The sequence below is a fragment of the Ziziphus jujuba genome, chromosome 11 (genome assembly GCF_031755915.1).
Source record: "Ziziphus jujuba cultivar Dongzao chromosome 11, ASM3175591v1".
NCBI classification, from domain to species: Eukaryota; Viridiplantae; Streptophyta; class Magnoliopsida; order Rosales; family Rhamnaceae; genus Ziziphus; species Ziziphus jujuba.
Genome location: NC_083389.1, coordinates 8,179,482 through 8,198,369, shown reverse-complemented (window position 1 = coordinate 8,198,369; position 18,888 = coordinate 8,179,482). Strand labels below are relative to the sequence as shown.

Genomic DNA, 18,888 nt, shown 5'->3' with positions numbered 1-18,888 from the left:
AAACGAGGTGTTTGTGTAATTTTGCCTTTTTCTATTCTATTGTTTTTTATTCAACTTTTTTCATTCACAAGCAATGGAACATGGTATTTCTCCCTTCCTTTTCTCTTATATACAATTTTCATCAGGCATTTATACGTTTGATTTCAAGCAATGGGCTTGCCTGCCTCCTCTCCCTCTTCTTAGGCTACATAAAAAAAACATAATGTCTTCTGCTGCATACATTAGTGTGTTAGTACTGTGACAGGTACTGCTAAGGCTATTCGATTTGCTGTTGTATTTTCCTGTCCAAATTCAGATTGTTGTTGGAGTAGGGTACGTGTCCAATTTAGCACCATTATTGTTCTGCATTTGAATTTACTGTTATAAACTAAATGCATGGTGAAATTTTCTACTAATTTTTGAGTAACATTCAACTGGCAAACAAAAAGGGAGAGAGAGAGAGATAATTATTGTCAACTTTATCCCACTTTTAACACCTTATTCAACTTTTCCTGTCCAAATTCAGATTGGGGTGGGGTACGTGTCCAATTTAGCACCATTATTGTTCTGCATTTTAATTTACTGTTATTAACTAATTGCATGGTGAAATTTTCTACTAATTTTTGAGTAACATTCAACTAGCAAACAAAGAGGGAGGGAGAGATGTAATTACTGTCAACTCTATCCCACTTTTAACACTTTATTCAACTTTTCAAACAATTACAACCAAATTTTCCAAGAAAATCTACAAAATTTCACAAGTACAATCAAATCAATCCATTAATACCCAAAACCTGCTTTCGACTTGCTCCTTTTCTACATTCTGCTGCATTTCCATACAACAATCTTCTGTATCTTAATTCTTGAATATTCACAGGAGAAGTAACTGTAATTCGAGTAACTAACTCGAAATCTTATGCTCAACACGAAAAGAATGACCATTCTTTTTTTCTTTTTTTTTTTTTTCTCGTTTTAACAAGCTATACGTCAAAGACAACCGCAATGAAAAGTACATATTATGTTGCTGCAGAAGAGAGGCTGATGCAGGCACATCACTCTTAATGATGTCTAAAAGAGCTTAATTAAGTTCTTTCTTGAGTCCCACTAAGAATTGGGAACAAATGTGCCAACATATCCGAACCCCATTATGAAAAAGGCTATTGCTTGCATGTAAAGGAATATGAAAAAGTGGTTTTTCCCGAAGAAAATATCGTAACAACCACAGAAGAAGAGGTAAGCCCCAACTCCAATCTCTAGTAAATGAAGCCTGTCAATTTTTCCAAATACAAACTTCACAAATGAGATTAAGATGTTATCAAACTTTACTAATTTAAGATACAGACATTGCTTGATTGCAAAGTGAATGTAATGAAGAATGCATACCTTTCTCCTATCCTGAATCGAGGTTTCTTGGGTGTTTTACTGGCTGCTTTGCCCTTGAGAGCTTCTCCTAATTTCTCAGTGACAATCCATTCATTCACTCGACTGGCCTCTAACAGACCAATGATCGTAGCCTTTGTACGGTGTAATGACATGACATTCTCGAAGAGAATCCAGAAAACCATTAAGTGGAGTGATCTGCAAAATTATATACCATAAAGAAGCCCTTGAGTCTTTATTGAAGCAATGTCAAAAGGAAGAAATGATACGGTTAACCCTTGTCCTAAAGCAATCTCTACCTGACCCAATAGAAAATTTCATACTTAAAATAAGAAGGATTTAATATATGGACTAGCTATTAAATCCAATAGCAAATACTCAAGGCTTTGGATATGGTTGTCATTTATATCTTAGAACAAGCAGGGGTTCCTGCATTTTTAGGCATCTTTGGAGAGAAAAAGTGGATGAATTTGCTGCACGATAAACTACAAAAAGAGGCTAGAATACTTTATTTGAAATTGGTTCAGTTTCAAAATTGCCCGTACCACATTGCAAAATTAAATGCTTCCTAAATTGATAACTAAGAAAAACTATAAACCCATATTCAGAACAATCAAAATGTAAATGCAAGCAAACCTTGGAGTTCCAACAGCATTGAGAAGGGTAATGATAGAAGGAATATATACAGCTCCCCACTTTGGAACCACAACTTCAGGAACCACAACAGTTGCTGGTAAAACAATGCAGTAAAAGATAAACGTGTTGATATGTGCTATGACTTTTCTTACAAAGAAGAAGCTGTAAATCACATGGAGCTTCTTCCACAATGTTACTTTCTGCATTCAACCCCAAAAAAAAAAATTAAAATTAAAATTAAAATAACAAATAAAAAGGATGAGTCATAAACTTATTTCTATAATTATTACATTACTTTAAATAGTAGATATCAATCAGACTAAATAGTAGATATCAATCAGACCTTGTTTCTTACAATCTCCATAACCATCTTTCTAAAAAGATTAGCAGGACCACAGGACCACCTGTGCTGTTGGTACCTATAGGCCTTGAAAGTGCTAGGCAATTCATTCTTCACCTGCAGCGCAAAGTGAAATTAGCAAACATGGATGGAAAATGTTCTACTTCTATAATCTATACCAACTCATTATAACAATCCAACCATATGGATTGGCTTAGGCTAAAGAGGCATTAATGCTTTTGGTGCATAACAATAGGCAATCACAGAGGATAGGCTCAGTGGTAATTTTGGACCTGAAGAGAACCAAGGTAGACAAATTTCCACCCTTTAAGACTAGCTCGAACGGCCAAATCCATATCCTCCACAGTGGTTCTGTCCTTCCATCCACCTGCCTCATTAAGTGCAGCAATTCTCCATACACCAGCTGTCCCTGTATTGTTACATTAACAAAAGCCCAGCTAAGTTAATAACCAAACCTTTTGAACTACTTAAGGTATTAATTTGAGGCTTTATTTATTTCTATAATTTGTCACAAAATAATAATAAAAAAAAAAGTAAAAATTAGTGGTGATTCACCATTGAATCCAAAAAAAGCATAGGTGGAGGAGCCCACTTCTTGTTCCACAGTGAAATGATAGTCCAGTGACATTTCTTGCATTCTTGTCATCAAGCACTCATCGGAGTTCACTGGAAAAGGAAAAAAAAAAAAAAAAAAACACACACACACACACACAACCCGAGAAAAGCAAACAAACCACGTCACTAAAAGTTAGCTGGGCTCAGCTAGTTTTTTAAATTTAATTTAAATTCTTTTTTTTTTATATATATAATGGTAACTCAGAGCAAACAAATTCTTGTGTCGGTTCGTAAAGAGTTAGAGAGTGACTAGGGAATGAGGTCCACCATTAAGACTGCACATGCTCCTGCCGGATATGGGATGAGAGACTTCCATTTGAGAGACACATATGCCCCTTCCATTATTCTTCGTTACCCAAACATACCCTTATTATCCACGTGCTTTAACCTTCGACAGATAGAACCTGGCTTTGGTTTACGACCCCTAAAATCTATTACTTCCTGTGTCTCCTAATCAAAAACTTCGACCCACTTAGACAGCTTTTCCACACTTGACCCCTAATGCGTTTTCTTAATAATTTATTCTCCCAAAATCATATATTTATTCCTTTTTAATATTATAGTATATTATACATCTTTTTTTTATTAGTATTTTTCTATTATTTCTGGTCAATATTGCGTTGTTTTTCAATCGGAATCGGTTTTTTATATATATATATGTTTTTCAACTTCAATAAAAAAGAAAAAAGAAAAGAAAACGTTTTTCTATTTCGAGAAGTTTTTGCAAGGCTCCAGTCCTTTAATAACTTCTTCCCAACAGTTTTTAGTAGGTGGTCCATGTGCATCCAATTTTTCGGCCAAAAAACTGAAATTCAATTAAAGTATAATAAATGAGCTCTGTTATTAGTTGCTCTATAATCAATATAGTACCATCTATATCATTTAAAAATATTGGTTTTTTTTTTTTTTTTTTTTTTGCTAAACTAATATTAAGGCTTATGGAGAATATAAAACAAGAGTTCCATCCCATCCACCATAATTAACTAGTCCTATATGACTTTTCACTTTCAGCCCCAAAAAAACAAAAACAATAAAACCAAAGATCTTCATCATCAGCCTCAACCTCAATTAGTACCTTAAACCATTTTCAGGAAGATCAGACAAAGCCATGAAAATTACACTTAGAAAACAGGCCTTTTTTTATATTTAAATTATTTATTTATTTCTCTTTTTTTTTTTTTTGGATATTTAAATTATTTATCAACTTCGCATGTGGGTAGTTTAGACTTAATAAAAGTAGGGAAATTTGCGGGGTCCAAACCTAATAAAGAGGATAAAAGGACACACATGGAAGATCCAAGTGCAGCCAACAGGGATTACACCGTGATTTCCAGGCACGAGGTGGTTCCTATCTTTTTCCTACCAATCTTCTAACACAAAACAGACCCACCGACAATTTTTTTTGAAACATGGAAAATACTAAAAATTAAAATCAAAGTAAAAAACCACTGTAAATTAGAATAAAAAAAAAAAATCTAATTACCGAATTTCCATCGGGCTTGAACAAGAGCAAGTTCAGGGTTGTGGACGAGGAAAGGAATGGTTCGCCAGAGAAAATCTGGTTCGGGTTGAAAATCAGCGTCGAAAATTGCTACATAGTCGCAGTGCTTCACGTAGCTGCGTTTCATGCCCTCTTTGAGAGCCCCTGCTTTGTAACCATTTCTGTTGTCTCTTATTTCATACTTGATGTTTATACCTTTGCTGGCCCATCTTTGGCATTCTAACTCCACCAGGTCCTATTTTTTGAATCGAAATTGTAATGGGTAAAATGGGTATGTTTCTCTTGGATTATAAACTTTTATTTTAATATAGTTTTTTTTTAAATAATAAATGAATAAATAAATATGGTTTTGATTGTTCTGTAAAATGGATTTTTTGTTATACCTTGATCGTTGGGTCAGTTGAATCGTCAAGGACTTGTATAATAATTCTATCGGAAGGCCACGAAAGCCCACATGCGGCTCCAATTGAAAGCTGATAAACCTGCATTGAAAATATACAAATAATGACAAATTGAAAGCTAGAGTACACAAACTCCAAATAAAAAGAAGGTAAAATTCGCAGTGTTTGTATTAATAGAGAGGGAAAGAAAAGGACCTCTCTTTCATTGTACATTGGGATTTGCACCAGAACCATGGGATAAGCTGAGTTTCCCAACTCAACGTCGTCTTTCATCGCCTCCCATTTGTACCTTTTCTCTGGTTTTCGGCCAAAAAGCTTTAGTAGAACAATGACCATGCCCATATAAACCCGCTCTATGAATAGCATCAACGACATGACCAAGCATAGAAGAACTGCAACTTGTAGCAGAGGAACGATCAATGGCGCTTTGATCTGACCCCAAATCAATCCAATTTGCATTGAAATGTCATCTCTTGCACCTTGAAATGTATCCGGAAGTATAGCCGTTTTGGTCAGACGCTCCATTTTATGGATTTTTTTTCTCTGTATTTCTTTCGTGAAAAAAGAAAACAGAGCAAAAACAGAGAAGACAAAGCAAAGGGTGGCTAATGGGCGAACAAAAAAAAAAAAAAAAAAGAGAGAGACTATTAAATTATTGTATTCATATTCTAAGAAGAACCCGGTAGATCTGCATAGATTTGAAAGAATCTTCTTGGGAAAAAAGAGCACGAATATCTTTTTTATTTTTTTCCTTCTGTGTTTTTGCTTCTTGGGTACGCAAAAACAATGAAGATAGCAGAGCTGGTATGTCAGTCACACTAGCTGAAACCCCAGTCTATTTCAGACACCGAAAAAGGAAAACTTAAGCAAACCCAGTTCAGATCTCAACCTATCAAACTCACATATACAAGCACTGTAGAAACAAACCGGGATTGATACCAAATGCCTCAAAGGAAGCGAAGCTCCCTTCCCTCCTTATTGCCAAAAATAACAACTTTGTGCTTCTAAAACAAAAGCAGAAAAAAAGAAGAAGCTAATATACAAAAATGTGGAGACAAAGAGAAAAAAAAAAGAAAAAGAAAAAGAAAATGATAAATGAAGGAGCAAGAGAAAAAGAAAAAGAAAAAAAAGAAAAAAGAGAGAAGTTGAAGAGGGTAGTTTTGAGCTGTCTCTTTGGTTTTGGTCTGTTTTTATTCTCTGTTACCTCTTTGTTATTTCCCCTTTTATAGTGTCTTACCCCTTCCAAAAAGCCTTTAAAGCCCCAACTATTCCAACTACACGTATACGGTTTCTGTAAAACAAGTAAAAACAAAGTTAAAAATTAAGTCAGTCGCCGGCACTTACACCTCGGAAATAGAAAGGCTTACATAATGTCCCGGTGATGTGGGACCTACTACCTTTTTTTTTTTCCCAATTTTGGCACCTAATTAATATTAATCATCATCAATATTTTCAAAGCTTGTTATCCACCAATTAATCATCCATAAAGCAACGGTCAAGAAGACTAATGAAAAATTTATTAAAAATATTTATTATACTGTACTAATGTAGCAAAGCAAATAACTTGCAGATATTAAGGGGAAAAAGTAAGTAAAAAACGAGAGAAGAAAAAGAAAACGACAAGAACCTAGTGATGCTGCTCCCAAAGTTTTCTATAATGACAGAAATACCCTTGAAGCCTGTCTCTGTGTGTTTAGAATGGCCTTAAGGGGAAGACGCAGGTGCCTCTGGTGGTAGTGTGCTGTATGCCTTTTGGTGAAATGACACATTTACTTTATGGTGTTTTAGTATTCTTTTTGGAGCTTTAGCTGTATGGTGTTAATCAATGTCAAAGGCCTTTTTTTGTTTTGGGGTCATAAATAATAATAACAATGTCAAAGGCTTGCATCTGGGTAAAATGGGTGTCAACAAATAAAGCTAAGGAAATGCTGAAGAGATTATATTAAAGGATAATATGGTCTATTTAGTGTATGTGTTTCTTTGTTAATGTAAAAAGTGAAGGACAATTGCCTTGCTATGCAATTCTGGCATCCGGGACTTTCTATCGAAAGTCAGATGCTCTAATGTGCAACAGAGTCAGTCACACATGAAGTACTAAAGTGTGAACTTGGGCTTTATCAAAATTTAAAATCCATATATCCCCATGCAAAATTTAGATCAAACTAGATTAATGCGTATTAAGAGAATGTGGATGTAGAAGTAGCACTAAACGAATAAATTAAACAAGTTTTGCTTGTGAAATCTATTAATTACTACCATAAACAGGAAACGTGCAAGTATCTTTGCTAGTTGGTTGCATGTGAACTCTTCAAGCAAAGTTTTGACATTTGATATTGATGGTTTTTCATTTTTTTTTTCTTTAAGTATTATTATCATTATTATCATTTTTTAATGTAGTGTGCCAGAGTTCTTATTCATATTTCATGGTAAATAGAAGTTTAAGTTTGCCTTGGAAAATAGATAATAGTGAATGATTCTTCAAGGGAAAAGCTAGGCCTCCATCAATTTTAAACCTATTTACTTGGACATGATAATTACTAATTAGGATAACAAGCATGATTACGTGGATAAACTTAATTGGACGCTGAAAGTGAGAGCTTAATTATTTAAAACTTGAACTTCATGGTAAAAATTAGTGGTTGGTAACTTGGAAATACTTAATTGAGAATGGTAGGAAATCATTTGGTAGGCCCAAAAGTCTATTAAGGATATGTAAGCGGCAGTCATTTGACAAGAATATTTGAATACTATTACCGTTCTGGATTAATTTAATTCTGATGGAAATCTCTTAATGTAAAATTAGATCCAACAAATAGTATCCAAATATGCTAACCAAGAGCTACTCTGATATAGATGAACCACAATACTAATTATTAAAAATATTAATATCCTTTGGATTTGTTATTAAAAATATTAATATCCTTTGGATTCGTTGGAAAAATGTGAGACAATTTGTAGAGGTTAATTCTTTTGTTCAGTGACAGAAATGAGAATTGCGAAACGGATTTATAACGTTTAAATCTGAGGCTAAAAAAGATTGTGAATGAATATAAGAAATACTAACTAAAACTAACCAGAGCAATATTAATGTTGACGAAAAGCATGATTAATAATTTAATTGGAAAAAAAAAAGGCAAGTATCTGGGGTATAAATTTGTTGCTGGTATCTCTTTAGCGATGCTTTCATTTCACGTGTACAGATAATAATATCCCTTATGGACCAGTATCAAACTATTGCTACCACTAGTGTTCTTGAGGAAAATATTTTCAAAGGAAGTGCAGGGAAATTCCCGGATGGACATAATTTTTCATATAAAATAATACACACAAATATGTATTTTATTTATTCAAAGTATTACATGTGTATATGTACAAAATGTTAGATTAATATAATTTAGCAGTGTAATTAGTGGATGGTATATAAAAAGTTTTCAAAGATACGTAGCCAAAATATTTTAATTAAACATAAACGAAACCAGTTTACTTTCTTATTACAAAATTTGATCACTCAAAATCTCGGAAGGACATATTAATCTAAGATTTTGAGCCGTCCCTTTCATACCACACTACCAGCCAATGTGTACTCACCGCATTTGAGTCGGCAGGGGCTTTTGCTTTTTGTATTTTACAAAAGCCAACCCTTTATTCCACAAAACTACATAAATACCTCTATCATTTTTGTCTGTAAATTAAAAATTATTGAAAATAATTATAATTACATGTACTTGGAGAAAATGGGCAATTTTCTTTTTGGAGACTGGACAAAGAAAAGTGTGGGTTAGCATTCGGCTAGATGACAATTAGTTTGTTTGTTTGTTTTTGTTTTTGTTTTTGTTTTATTGTTTTTATTTTTATTTTTTTTGTTTTTGGTGATAAAAGGTAGATGACAATTTGTTGTTTTCATAGTTTAGACTAATAAACTGATTCACCAGTATTTTGATGGACTAACAAGCCATTCTTGCAGTTCAAGAATCCAGCCTTGTTAGCATAGGATCCAAAATTATTAGAAAATTTAAAAATTGTTCTAAAAGGATAAGTTATGTATATAGCAACTGGCAGAAAATTAAAACATAACAAGAGGAAACCAAAATTGAAATCAATTCAAAAGCCAGAAGCTCCTGAAATGACTTTTCTCTTTATAAGAAATGAGGGAAGTCATATTAGACTTGCTTGGTGTATCGCAAAAATCAGAAAAGAAGGACAAAAGATGAACTAAAAGACACTAGACGTTTATTAACCACCAAAGAAAAAAAAAAAAAAAAAATCGATGTTTCACCAAAAAAATAACTTATAGCGGTTCTGATGGTACTTGCCGTTTTTGTTATATAAAACATTTTCCACGTCTATGTCATGGACTCTCAAGTCCAATCTGCACTGTGAATCGGGTTATGATTTATATTCTGCTCTTTTCTTTGGGTTATAAAAAATATATATATATATATATATATATAGGCACATACATTTTTAATTCATATAGGGTGAGAAAATAACTAATAGAAAATAAATAAAGGGAAAAATTTTATATGGTACCTAATTAAAGAAAAAACCTCTCAACATTCTATTATCTTTCTTAATCATCACCTAATACCTCCATGTTAGTCAAGGCATATCAATTTATAATCAATAGCATTAATTATAATCAAAATGATTAGTATTTCAATAATATTACTTCCATTTTCAAATTGTTGATGATCTCGAATTTTAAGTTGTTCTTTTTATTTTATTTATTTATATTGTTTAATTTTGTTAATTAAATTTGTAACATGTCATTTTTACTTTTGTTTTATTCCAAAAAGAAAATATGAATGCTTCTAACTTATTATATGTAATTAGTTTATAATTTAAGGATTTAAGGTTTTCTTGGACGAAGATCTTAGAGTTAAAAACTCTTACTTTCAACATAAAAATAAATAAAATAAAGTAAAAAATGATGTATGGAGCATGATCTTATTCTATTATAGACAATTTTTTTTCATTCCAAAATTAATATGGTCCAAACCCATCCATCAGTAATGAAGTTTATAAAAGCCAACTCTCCTTAAATCGGTCCCCATCGACAAAATTTTTAAATCCATCCTTGCTCACCCAATCATACAAACATCCATATGGTTGATCCAGAACTCTCAATTTTTTTATTCTTGATCTGAATGTGTGTTTATCAATTTCATTTGGGTAAATCAAATTTTTTTTTTTTAATATTTAATCATATGTTTCCTTTCCCTTCTTTCCTTATAGCTGGTGAAGTATATTTAATCTAAGTCAATTAGCAGGCATGATTTACAGCAAAAGTAGGTTGGTGGGCTTGGAGGCTGATAACAGAGATTGCAATGATATCCCATCTACCAATTCTCTGAAAATAGAAGATTTTGGGAGGTGTTAGATGCTGTAATCATGAAGCTTTTATCCCTTGAAAAAGTATTCGATATTCGTAATCTGTCTATTTTGAACAAGACACTATACCTTATTCCACCCATTTCCCACACCCATTTTGGACTTGACTCCTAAGTTTGTTTCCAAATTTTCCTAGTAATCAAACACCAGATCAACACGCTCTCTCTCTCTCTCTCTTCCCCTCCTATACATTGAAGTTGTTCAGTCAGCTTTAATAAGCCTTTTGTTCACAACAAACTCGTTGCACTATAAAGAAAAAAGCGTGGACGGTATGTCCCACTTCTTGTGACCCTGTCTATATACTTTTCAGTTGTTGTTTCTCTTATGTTCTATTCCATTCCAATGATCATGATTTAGCCAACCACAACTTGACACTAACTAGATGTTGAAACCAATCCAACATTCAACGTTTACGTTTTCTTAATTGGAAAAAACAGTATTCAGGTATGCTCTGATTCAGAACAATAATAATGGGCCAGTATTGCATAGAAGCACCAGGAGACACAATGCATATATGAAGTAAGTTTATTCTATGTTTTATTGAATGATTTATGGAGCTTTAACTAAAGTTTTACTGGCTAGTTTTGGCCCCAAAGAACCCTTTGGAATTACAACCGAAGCTTCCCATCAAACTTTTAAAAAGATAATATAAACAGACAGGCATATTTAATTCAATGGTCTAGATCTATAATTTAAAAAAAAAAAAAAATTACTTTGCAAAGTTAACAATGATGCATCTTAAATTATTAAAAAATGTCAAAAATAGCTGGAAATGGAAATGAGTTTGGTAAGAGTGACTTATATGTAAACCTTTTCGAATTGAAGTTTGAGGTCTTCGCATTGGATTCTTTGAACGCCTTTATGCTTACTTTTTATGCCTAATCATTCTCACCATAATAAGGAAAGGAGAAGAGAGAGAAAGAGTGGCTCAAACCCACAAACAAGTGGATAATAGAGATCTACTGTTCCTGTAAACAAGATTTATGTAATCCATTTCATGAAACTCTCTTAAAATTGGATTATGCTTTTTTGGACTTAATTTCATTCCATCATCAAGATTGTAGTATAAAGTTCATTCAGTGTCTTGGTACTGCTTCCAGTTTCCCAAAGCACATGTCTTTACCAAATATTCCCAGTACTTGACTAACATAATTACACTTCAATTAACAAGTAAAAAAAGATAATATCATCTGATTAACATAATCCCCTTGCAGGAAGATGGGGAAAAGGGTTTTGAACCAAATCTTGTAAACCTGTATGATTTCGTTTCCTGATATGACTTTCTTCTTTGGACAACATTTTTATACCAGGTTATTTTTGGGCGCCAGTTCAATGGAATCTGACACTGTCCCTTTTTTCTTTGTCATCTCTACTGCTCACTAGGCATGAAATGTCATGTTAGTTAACCTTCGTTTTTTTCTTTTTTGGTGAATAAAAACATGAGCCATTGATGGGTATCATCGGTCCAGAAGATTTAGGATATGGACTATTAATATGTATGGCTGTTCACAACCTTTATAGAACCATATAGCACCTAACTCATTAAGTTGTCCCAATCTTACAATATATGACCGCATATTAGAATTTAGAACACGTAGTTTCTTTTGTTTTCGTAAGTTTTAAAGGGCGTTAAAAGCTAAATCTCAGCAAAGATCCGATTTTTTTGTCGGTGCTTGGAATTATTCACGAAGCTAATATAAGAGGTCGTATAGGAAAAAATCCACCTTATTTTTGGAGCTTCTACCCCCTCCAATACACGTGTATTAGAAGGGGGAGTACAACTTCCACGAGCACCAGAAATCTACCTGTGTTATAGGCTTGACGGATTACGATATTTACTAATACTCGAAAGAGTAAATTGGTAAACAGAGTATCTGAGCCACCTTAATTAACCCACAAAGTCAAACCCATAGACAACACAACATGCAAGTAAGCTTCAAATTTGTCTCCATTAAAAACGTAGAGACTTTCTTTTTGCTGGCAATATAAGAAACTGCACACAAAATTATATATATGTCCTTCTAGACGAACAAACCCATGGTTCATTTTAGGCCACCAACAAAATCAAATCAGTCCTTTCTTTTCCAATCCTGTGTGCTGTCATCCACTAAATAAATTATCGATGGCTCTAATTGAACCTCTTCTTGATCGTCAACAATAAGTTCATATGATTATTAAGCTTTGGAAAGGGATCAAAAGGTAGCCAACACGTGTCGTGCAATTTATGGGTCAATGACACTTTAAGAGACTGCCCATGAATCGTATAAGCTTTGATCAGAAAGAAGCATAGTCATTGTCCATGGTCAATCTCTAAGAAGCCAAAGGACGTGCATGTCATGTGAAGGATAAGGTTAGATATATATATTTGAGCAGGGTTGTTAAACCAAAGTTTAAATTTAATTAAAACCAAATCTGAATTTTAGTGAGGCTTTATCCAACTCAAATTTTATGTATAAGTTGGAAGGTCATGTTTCAGTTGTTGGTAGAGTACTTAGACTTTTTCATTATCCATCAAACATTGCTTCAAATATACCTACAGTGGGTATTACGAGGCTTACAACGCAGACGAAAACTAGGATATGCAAACGAAAGATATATAAATGGTATATAAGTAATGATTATCTTTAAATTGGTAGAATTTGATAAAATATTTCAAATTTTCTTTTTACATAACATCAACGTGATCCACTTCAATCAATTTTGGGTTTGGAATGAATCTTCTCATGTCGATTATGCGCTTGAGATATGAAATTCCTACTGAAGAAATGTTCAAGAAGAAGACAGGAAGTGTAAATAACACTTTTTTTTATTTTTTATTTTTAACACTTTTTTTTTTTATTTTTTATTTTTCCTTACGTACCTTGAAAGATGAAAATATTAGCATACTGAAAGAGAACTGAGCTAAAAAATACCAAACAATAAGAATAAAACTGTAGAAGTAGTGTTTCTAATCCATAAACAACCACATCCACACTCATGTCCTATGCATAAAAAAACAGACATATCTTAATGAAAATTGGAGCATCCAATTTCCTTGGGTGATGCATCGAATATAACACTTGATCAATTTTGGTTATGATCTCATTCAAACCGAGCTCTATCTTTTTTTTCTTTTCCTTTTTTTAATTTCTATTTCTTATTTTATTTTAGTTTATTTTTTTGGTTTTGTATACATCTAGAAATGAAAAGATCTGAACTCAATAATGACCGTCCCCAAAAGTTTTGGGCTCCGAGTTTTAATTCGCTAAATTTCCCGAAACGTTAAAATAGATTGGGCTTATACTCCTGATCGAGCATTTGTATGTGTATATTGTGGACCACAAACTCTCAAGGCCCAAAAGTAAGGATCACACTTGCTTTGAATTTGTGAATCATGTCGGGCATTGTTGTTGAAACATATGGATACCTACGCTGGGACTAAAAACTATAATAGAGAGACCTTTACCAAATATATATACATATACATATATATATATATATACACACACACACACCCACAACGAGAGAGAGTAATCATATATAACATAATGGCAGCCAACAATCAAAAGCATATCTAAATCTTTTTAAAAACAGCAACGTTGCCGTGGACGAGAGAAATAGATGCAGTTTCAACTTCGTCAAGCCCAAGCATACACATGGTTCGTGGAAATTTGATAGAATTTGACACTGGGATACTTGAGGTCCAAAACACAAAACCATTGTCCTGTTTAGCACATAATGTTATTTCTCAGTTATTTTTTTTTTCATTCTTATTAGTTATTAGTTACATCCTACTAGTCGGATATGAATGACAGCAAAGAACAAGAACCACCAGCTACACAGTTCTTGGCTTGGTGGCGTAAATTCCTTTTCTTACGTTAAAAGGTCAAACAAAACAGTGAAATGCATTAAAAAACACGCGCAAAACACATAGAAATACAATTTCACAACTGATTATTCCAAGCGTTTTTGTTTTGAGTTAAAAAAAAAAAAAAAAGGAAATTACATAGAAACCATAAATGCCTGTCAACTTCGTTGTATGAAGTGACAACTAATTAACCTTGAGGTGAGGATCAACCTCAACCCTAGCAACCCCATCTCTGCTCTCAGCAGCCTTTGGCACCTCAACCTCCCCAACCACATACCCTGCCACCGCATCATCTTCACCGCTCACCACCCTTTCCTCTGCTTCTTCATCCACATAATTCGGGTCTCCCTTATCGATCGCCGGAGGAACCGGTGACAGCTCGCTCTCCGCCAGTTCGCCGGGACCCTCCCACGTGTACTTTCCACCGTGGCCGGATTTGGGCGGTGGACGGCCGATCCCGATTCCATCGGCAGGGTGGCGTTCCAATCGCTGCACGCCCTTGTCGATGAGCTTCTTCTCGACGTACTTGATGGTGTCGATGTTGTGGGTTTCGAGCTCCGTCTTCTCCATTCTCTTCCGACCTTCTTCGTCGTGGCTCACTGCTCTGATGGTCACCGTGTCTTTCTTGCTGTCGATGGGCTTCATTCTTTGTTTTTTGCTTTGGATTCTGCTGCTAGTCTTTTTTAAGTCGGTGGGAATTTGGTATTATTCTTTTCTCAGTGACTTTTGTGTATGTGACTTAGAGATGATGTTGATACGAAGAAGAAAGACACAGGAGATGGTTTTATTATATAGATGGGTTTTTGGAATTGTTTTCTCGTATGCTAAAGGTAGAAGTTGCTGGAAATATCGAAAATGGATGGGGATGGGAAAGAGCGAGACGTTGCTAGATTATTCTGCCACGTGCTGTTCTGCATGTTTACACGTAAATTATGCTTGGACCCCACCCAATGGGATCGTAGGATTGCTAAATTGTAAATGGATCCTCTGATGTTTACCACGGCCTGGGTTGAAGGCATTGGACTTCTAGACTAGAATATTTGGGCTGGTTTATAGGCCTTCGCAAAAGATTGGAAACTCGAATTTTTTTGCTTCATTATCTTTCACAATACAAGATAGGCCCGCTCCAATGAGCTCCATCCGGTAACTTATCTTCGTAAGAGCATTTTTAGTGCCATGACAATTGGGCATGCTATAGTCAAATTTTTTTTTTTTTTTGACATTTAGCTTTTTTAATGGGAGATTGAAAAATTTATCAATTTGCTACCGGATTCCATTTTCATAAAATATGTAAGCCTCGTATCATCTAATGAATTAAGCAATATTATTTTATATATTTAATTGGTAAAAAATAATCTAAAAATAAATCTCATATCTATTTAATAAAATTTAAAACTTGACATTGATGTCTTCTTAACAGTTATAATTGAAGTATAAATAACAAAATTTGACATTCATACTAGTATCTACTATTAAAAGTTCAAATCAATACCAAATTTTAAAATTAGTATTTGTCATTATAAATATTCTAACCAAGCTAAACATCATACATGAGTTCATAAATTTTAAAAGAAGGTCATCAAGGTCTTTTGGTCTTTTTGACCTGTCCTTTTGTTCCACATCTATTCACACAAGGTTTCTTTACTTTCCCGTTAAGCCAAAAAAAAAAAAAAAAATTGGTTTCTTTACTTTCCCAAAAATCTGAACGACTTTTTTTGTTTTTTGTTTGTTTTTTTTTTTTAATCATTTTGCTGGTTCTGAAACTCACTTTTTTCTTGCCATAACTCTTGCTCCCGGTCTCACTTAACGCAAAATCGCACTGAAGAAGAGGGTTATACTCTGCTTATTCGAGTTTTTAGGAAGAAGACCTTGGAAGAAAACACGCTTTAACCTTGTTATTCTTCACCAAACGGTATTGTGCCCTAGATTTCTATCCAGCTCTTTATCTAAACTTTGTTATATTTAGTTTGTTAATGAAGTTTTAAGGTATAATATGTTTCATTTGATTTGGAGAAGATTGTAAGGGAAATATTTTAGAAGTATGGCTGAGAAGAAAAGCATCAAAATGGCTTTAAGCAACACTGAAGATTTTGGAAATGATGAAGAAGACTCAGGAAATGAATTTGGGCATTCACTAGAGAAACTTAACCTTGGATCAAAGAAGAAACTGCTTGTTCTCGATTTGAATGGGGTTTTAGTGGCAAGGCGTTACATTCTCGACAAGGCTAAAATCCCAAAGTCTCGAACACCCGACAGAACGTACGGATCCCATTTGGGTAGATACATCTTATATTGCTATTTGTGAAGTTTTTTTTTTTTTTTAATTGAAATATATATATTTATATATATATAGAAATTATATGATGACGAGCTGTATAAATATTGCAATATTATTGGTGATTTTTTATAGTATTAACGATGATTTTTTAGAAAATAGTTAAACTATGAAAAACGGTCATTAATACTGTAATCCGTATGAAAACTGTTCGCATCATAGACGGATTGTATATATCTATATATATATATATATATATATATGATCATTTTTGTTTTTGATTTGACAGTTTATGAGAGGCCATTTTGTGACGAGTTTATGAAGTTCTGCTTAGAGAGATTTGAAGTGGGAATATGGTCTTCTGCCATGGAGTAAGTAGTATTTAATATAATGCGTTCTAAAGCTGTCTGTATATGATGCATTCTAATACTGTTTGTGCTTTTCAAAACTTTTCCTTTTGATTTTAACAGCTTTAAGTTAGTAATATATAAAATGTTTCATGTCTGTACTATTTAATTTTGAAATTTTTTAGGCGCAATGTTGGAGTATTGGATAGTGTGATGGGTGGAATAAGAAGTAAACTGCTCTTTGTGTGGGTACGTGATCGATCTCCTGAAAACATCTTCCATAAAATTGTAACGAAAATGAATTAGTTTTTCCTTTTTTGGTAAAGGAAAATGAAAATGAAATAGTTAATGATATGTTTACTAAACTATATTGAAGCCTACGTTGTAGATCAACATTGGTTTTGTACGTTTTTATTATTTGCTCGTTATATATTAACCTTTTGTTATGTAATTTACTATGTGCTTATTAGGACCAAAGCCAATGTACTGATACTGGGTTTAAGTGTTTGGATAACAAAGAAAGGCCACTTTTTATCAAAGACCTGAATAAAGTCTGGGATTACTTGGAGAAGTTTCCAAAGAGAGGTGGCAATTATTCAGCTTCAAATACCCTCTTTATTGATAATGAACCATGCAAAGCGATACTTAATCCTGTAAATATTTTCTATGGTTGCTCTTTTTTATGCTAATTTTATATTTTTATAAATAAATTAATTTCCTCATCAAGTACTAGTTTTTGTTGCAGCCTAACACATCAATTTTCCCGGAATTTTACGATCCGGAAGATATTAATGATGATGCATTGGGTAGGAACATGAACTAATATATGCATGTTTTCATTTCGAACATATTATTTTATCTATGTTTTTTTTAAAAAAAAAAAAAAAATATTAAACTGGTTCTGTGACTTTGCAATAGATCCGGAAGGAGTTCTAGCCTCGTACTTGGAGGAACTGGCTGCTTCAGATGATGTTCCAACATATGTTAAGGAACACCCTTTTGGACGACCAGCAATCTCAAGAAACCATCCCGATTGGGGCTTTTATTCTGGTGTTCTTCGTCGTCTTGGAAAGGAAAAGTTATATGAAGATGTCATTGGTTGATTAAGCGAATTGAGTTATGAAAGCAAATGTTATCAAATTAGCATTTGTTCTCATCAAATGTTTTTCAGTATTTAAGTTTACCTATTTGAATGCTTAAGCTGTTATATTTTGCCTTTTTAACTTCTACGTCGACATGTTGGACTCATTTCTTTTGACTTTTGTTTTGGTTGTGAATTATTGACCATGATTTTGATTATGAAGCGGTATTTCGACTATCTTAGCATTCGAATTGTATCCAAAGTCAATCATTTGTTTGTTGTGTCTACAAAGCGAGAGACCCAAAGTTATCCTTTTTATATTTTAAAGTGGTATTTCAACTATCTAAGCATTCAAATTGTATCCAAATTCAATTATGTGTTTGTTGTTTCTGCAAAGCCAAAGTTATCCTTTTTATATTTTAAAGCTTGGAGCTAGTTTGATGCTTTGCCCAAATTTTCTTGAATTCTTTGAATATTTTGATAAGTAAAGAATTTATGTTATCATGTTTGTATTTTATGAACGTCACAATTTTTTTTTATTTTTTATTTTGGGGAAATATCTATTTTTTAAAAATTTATGGGGAGTTTTTTTTTTTTTTAATGAATATTTGTGTAGAGTTAGTCTTTTACAGATCCTCAATTGAGCGAGGGACTTTACTAATATAGTATTTAATTTAAATTTTACTGGCAATCTGGATTTACTACATTTGACTCCCCCCCCCCACAAAAAAAAAAAAAAAAAAAAAAAAAAAAAAAACACTGGGTTCACTACCATTTACTATATTTTCTATTTTAGATTTTAAGTACGTAAGTAATGTAGATATTGAAGACTTTAACTCCTATGTTTTTATGGGAATTTCAAAATTTTTTTTTTTATTTGCTTTAGACAATTTCTTAGAAATTTTGTATCCAAATTAGAACAGCTAATGGCAAATTAAGAAATAAAAAATTACGACAGAAAAGGTTAAAGTTTGAGAATTGTATCTGTATCTATTAACTGCTGTGGCACCACGATCCACCATAACAGCCAATATATGAACACAGCCTACAAGTTTTAATTTAACTGTCTTAAGT

General features: G+C 33.2%; 3 protein-coding genes across 4 annotated transcripts; 1 reads left to right on the top strand and 2 right to left on the bottom strand.

Moving 5' to 3' along the window:
* Positions 1-648: 648 nt before the first annotated feature.
* Positions 649-6,071, bottom strand: LOC107432151 (glucomannan 4-beta-mannosyltransferase 9). 2 transcript variants are annotated; one of them, XM_025066738.3, is made up of 10 exons: positions 5,553-6,070; positions 5,069-5,352; positions 4,856-4,954; positions 4,455-4,707; positions 2,912-3,022; positions 2,629-2,765; positions 2,339-2,452; positions 1,996-2,195; positions 1,363-1,557; positions 649-1,246 (listed from the first exon to the last, which is right to left on the bottom strand). In XM_025066738.3, the coding sequence occupies exons 2-10, from the start codon at positions 5,330-5,332 to the stop codon at positions 1,084-1,086; spliced, it is 1,536 nt and encodes a 511-aa protein (XP_024922506.1). In that variant the 5' UTR covers positions 5,333-5,352; positions 5,553-6,070; the 3' UTR covers positions 649-1,083. The 2 variants fall into 2 exon arrangements, with proteins under 2 accessions (XP_024922506.1, XP_015898711.1); XM_016043225.4 differs by having other exon boundaries at positions 5,069-6,071.
* An 8,058-nt stretch (positions 6,072-14,129) lies between these two features.
* On the bottom strand, positions 14,130-14,919 carry LOC107432130 (uncharacterized). The gene has a single exon (XM_016043198.4). The coding sequence runs from the start codon at positions 14,754-14,756 to the stop codon at positions 14,295-14,297; it is 462 nt and encodes a 153-aa protein (XP_015898684.3). The 5' UTR covers positions 14,757-14,919; the 3' UTR covers positions 14,130-14,294.
* An 826-nt stretch (positions 14,920-15,745) lies between these two features.
* LOC107432129 (uncharacterized) lies at positions 15,746-18,051 on the top strand. Its single transcript, XM_048465365.2, has 7 exons — positions 15,746-16,023; positions 16,128-16,387; positions 16,676-16,757; positions 16,919-16,982; positions 17,204-17,386; positions 17,479-17,539; positions 17,652-18,051. The coding sequence occupies exons 2-7, from the start codon at positions 16,153-16,155 to the stop codon at positions 17,834-17,836; spliced, it is 810 nt and encodes a 269-aa protein (XP_048321322.1). The 5' UTR covers positions 15,746-16,023; positions 16,128-16,152; the 3' UTR covers positions 17,837-18,051.
* Positions 18,052-18,888: the final 837 nt, after the last annotated feature.

What these genes read in the sequence shown, in the direction of transcription:
- LOC107432151 (XM_016043225.4), bottom strand. Translation starts at nt 5,398, where the DNA reads ATGGAGCGTCTGACCAAAACGGCTATACTTCCGGATACATTTCAAGGT. An exon ending in TGCTTTTTTTGGATTCAATG is followed by an intron (nt 2,766 to 2,911) that starts GTGAATCACCAC and finishes GTAACAATACAG; the next exon opens with GGACAGCTGGTGTATGGAGA. An exon ending in TGGAGATTGTAAGAAACAAG is followed by an intron (nt 2,196 to 2,338) that starts GTCTGATTGATA and finishes GGTTGAATGCAG; the next exon opens with AAAGTAACATTGTGGAAGAA.
- LOC107432130 (XM_016043198.4), bottom strand. Translation starts at nt 14,756, where the DNA reads ATGAAGCCCATCGACAGCAAGAAAGACACGGTGACCATCAGAGCAGTG.
- LOC107432129 (XM_048465365.2), top strand. Translation starts at nt 16,153, where the DNA reads ATGGCTGAGAAGAAAAGCATCAAAATGGCTTTAAGCAACACTGAAGAT. An exon ending in AACGTACGGATCCCATTTGG is followed by an intron (nt 16,388 to 16,675) that starts GTAGATACATCT and finishes TTGATTTGACAG; the next exon opens with TTTATGAGAGGCCATTTTGT. An exon ending in GTAAACTGCTCTTTGTGTGG is followed by an intron (nt 16,983 to 17,203) that starts GTACGTGATCGA and finishes TGTGCTTATTAG; the next exon opens with GACCAAAGCCAATGTACTGA.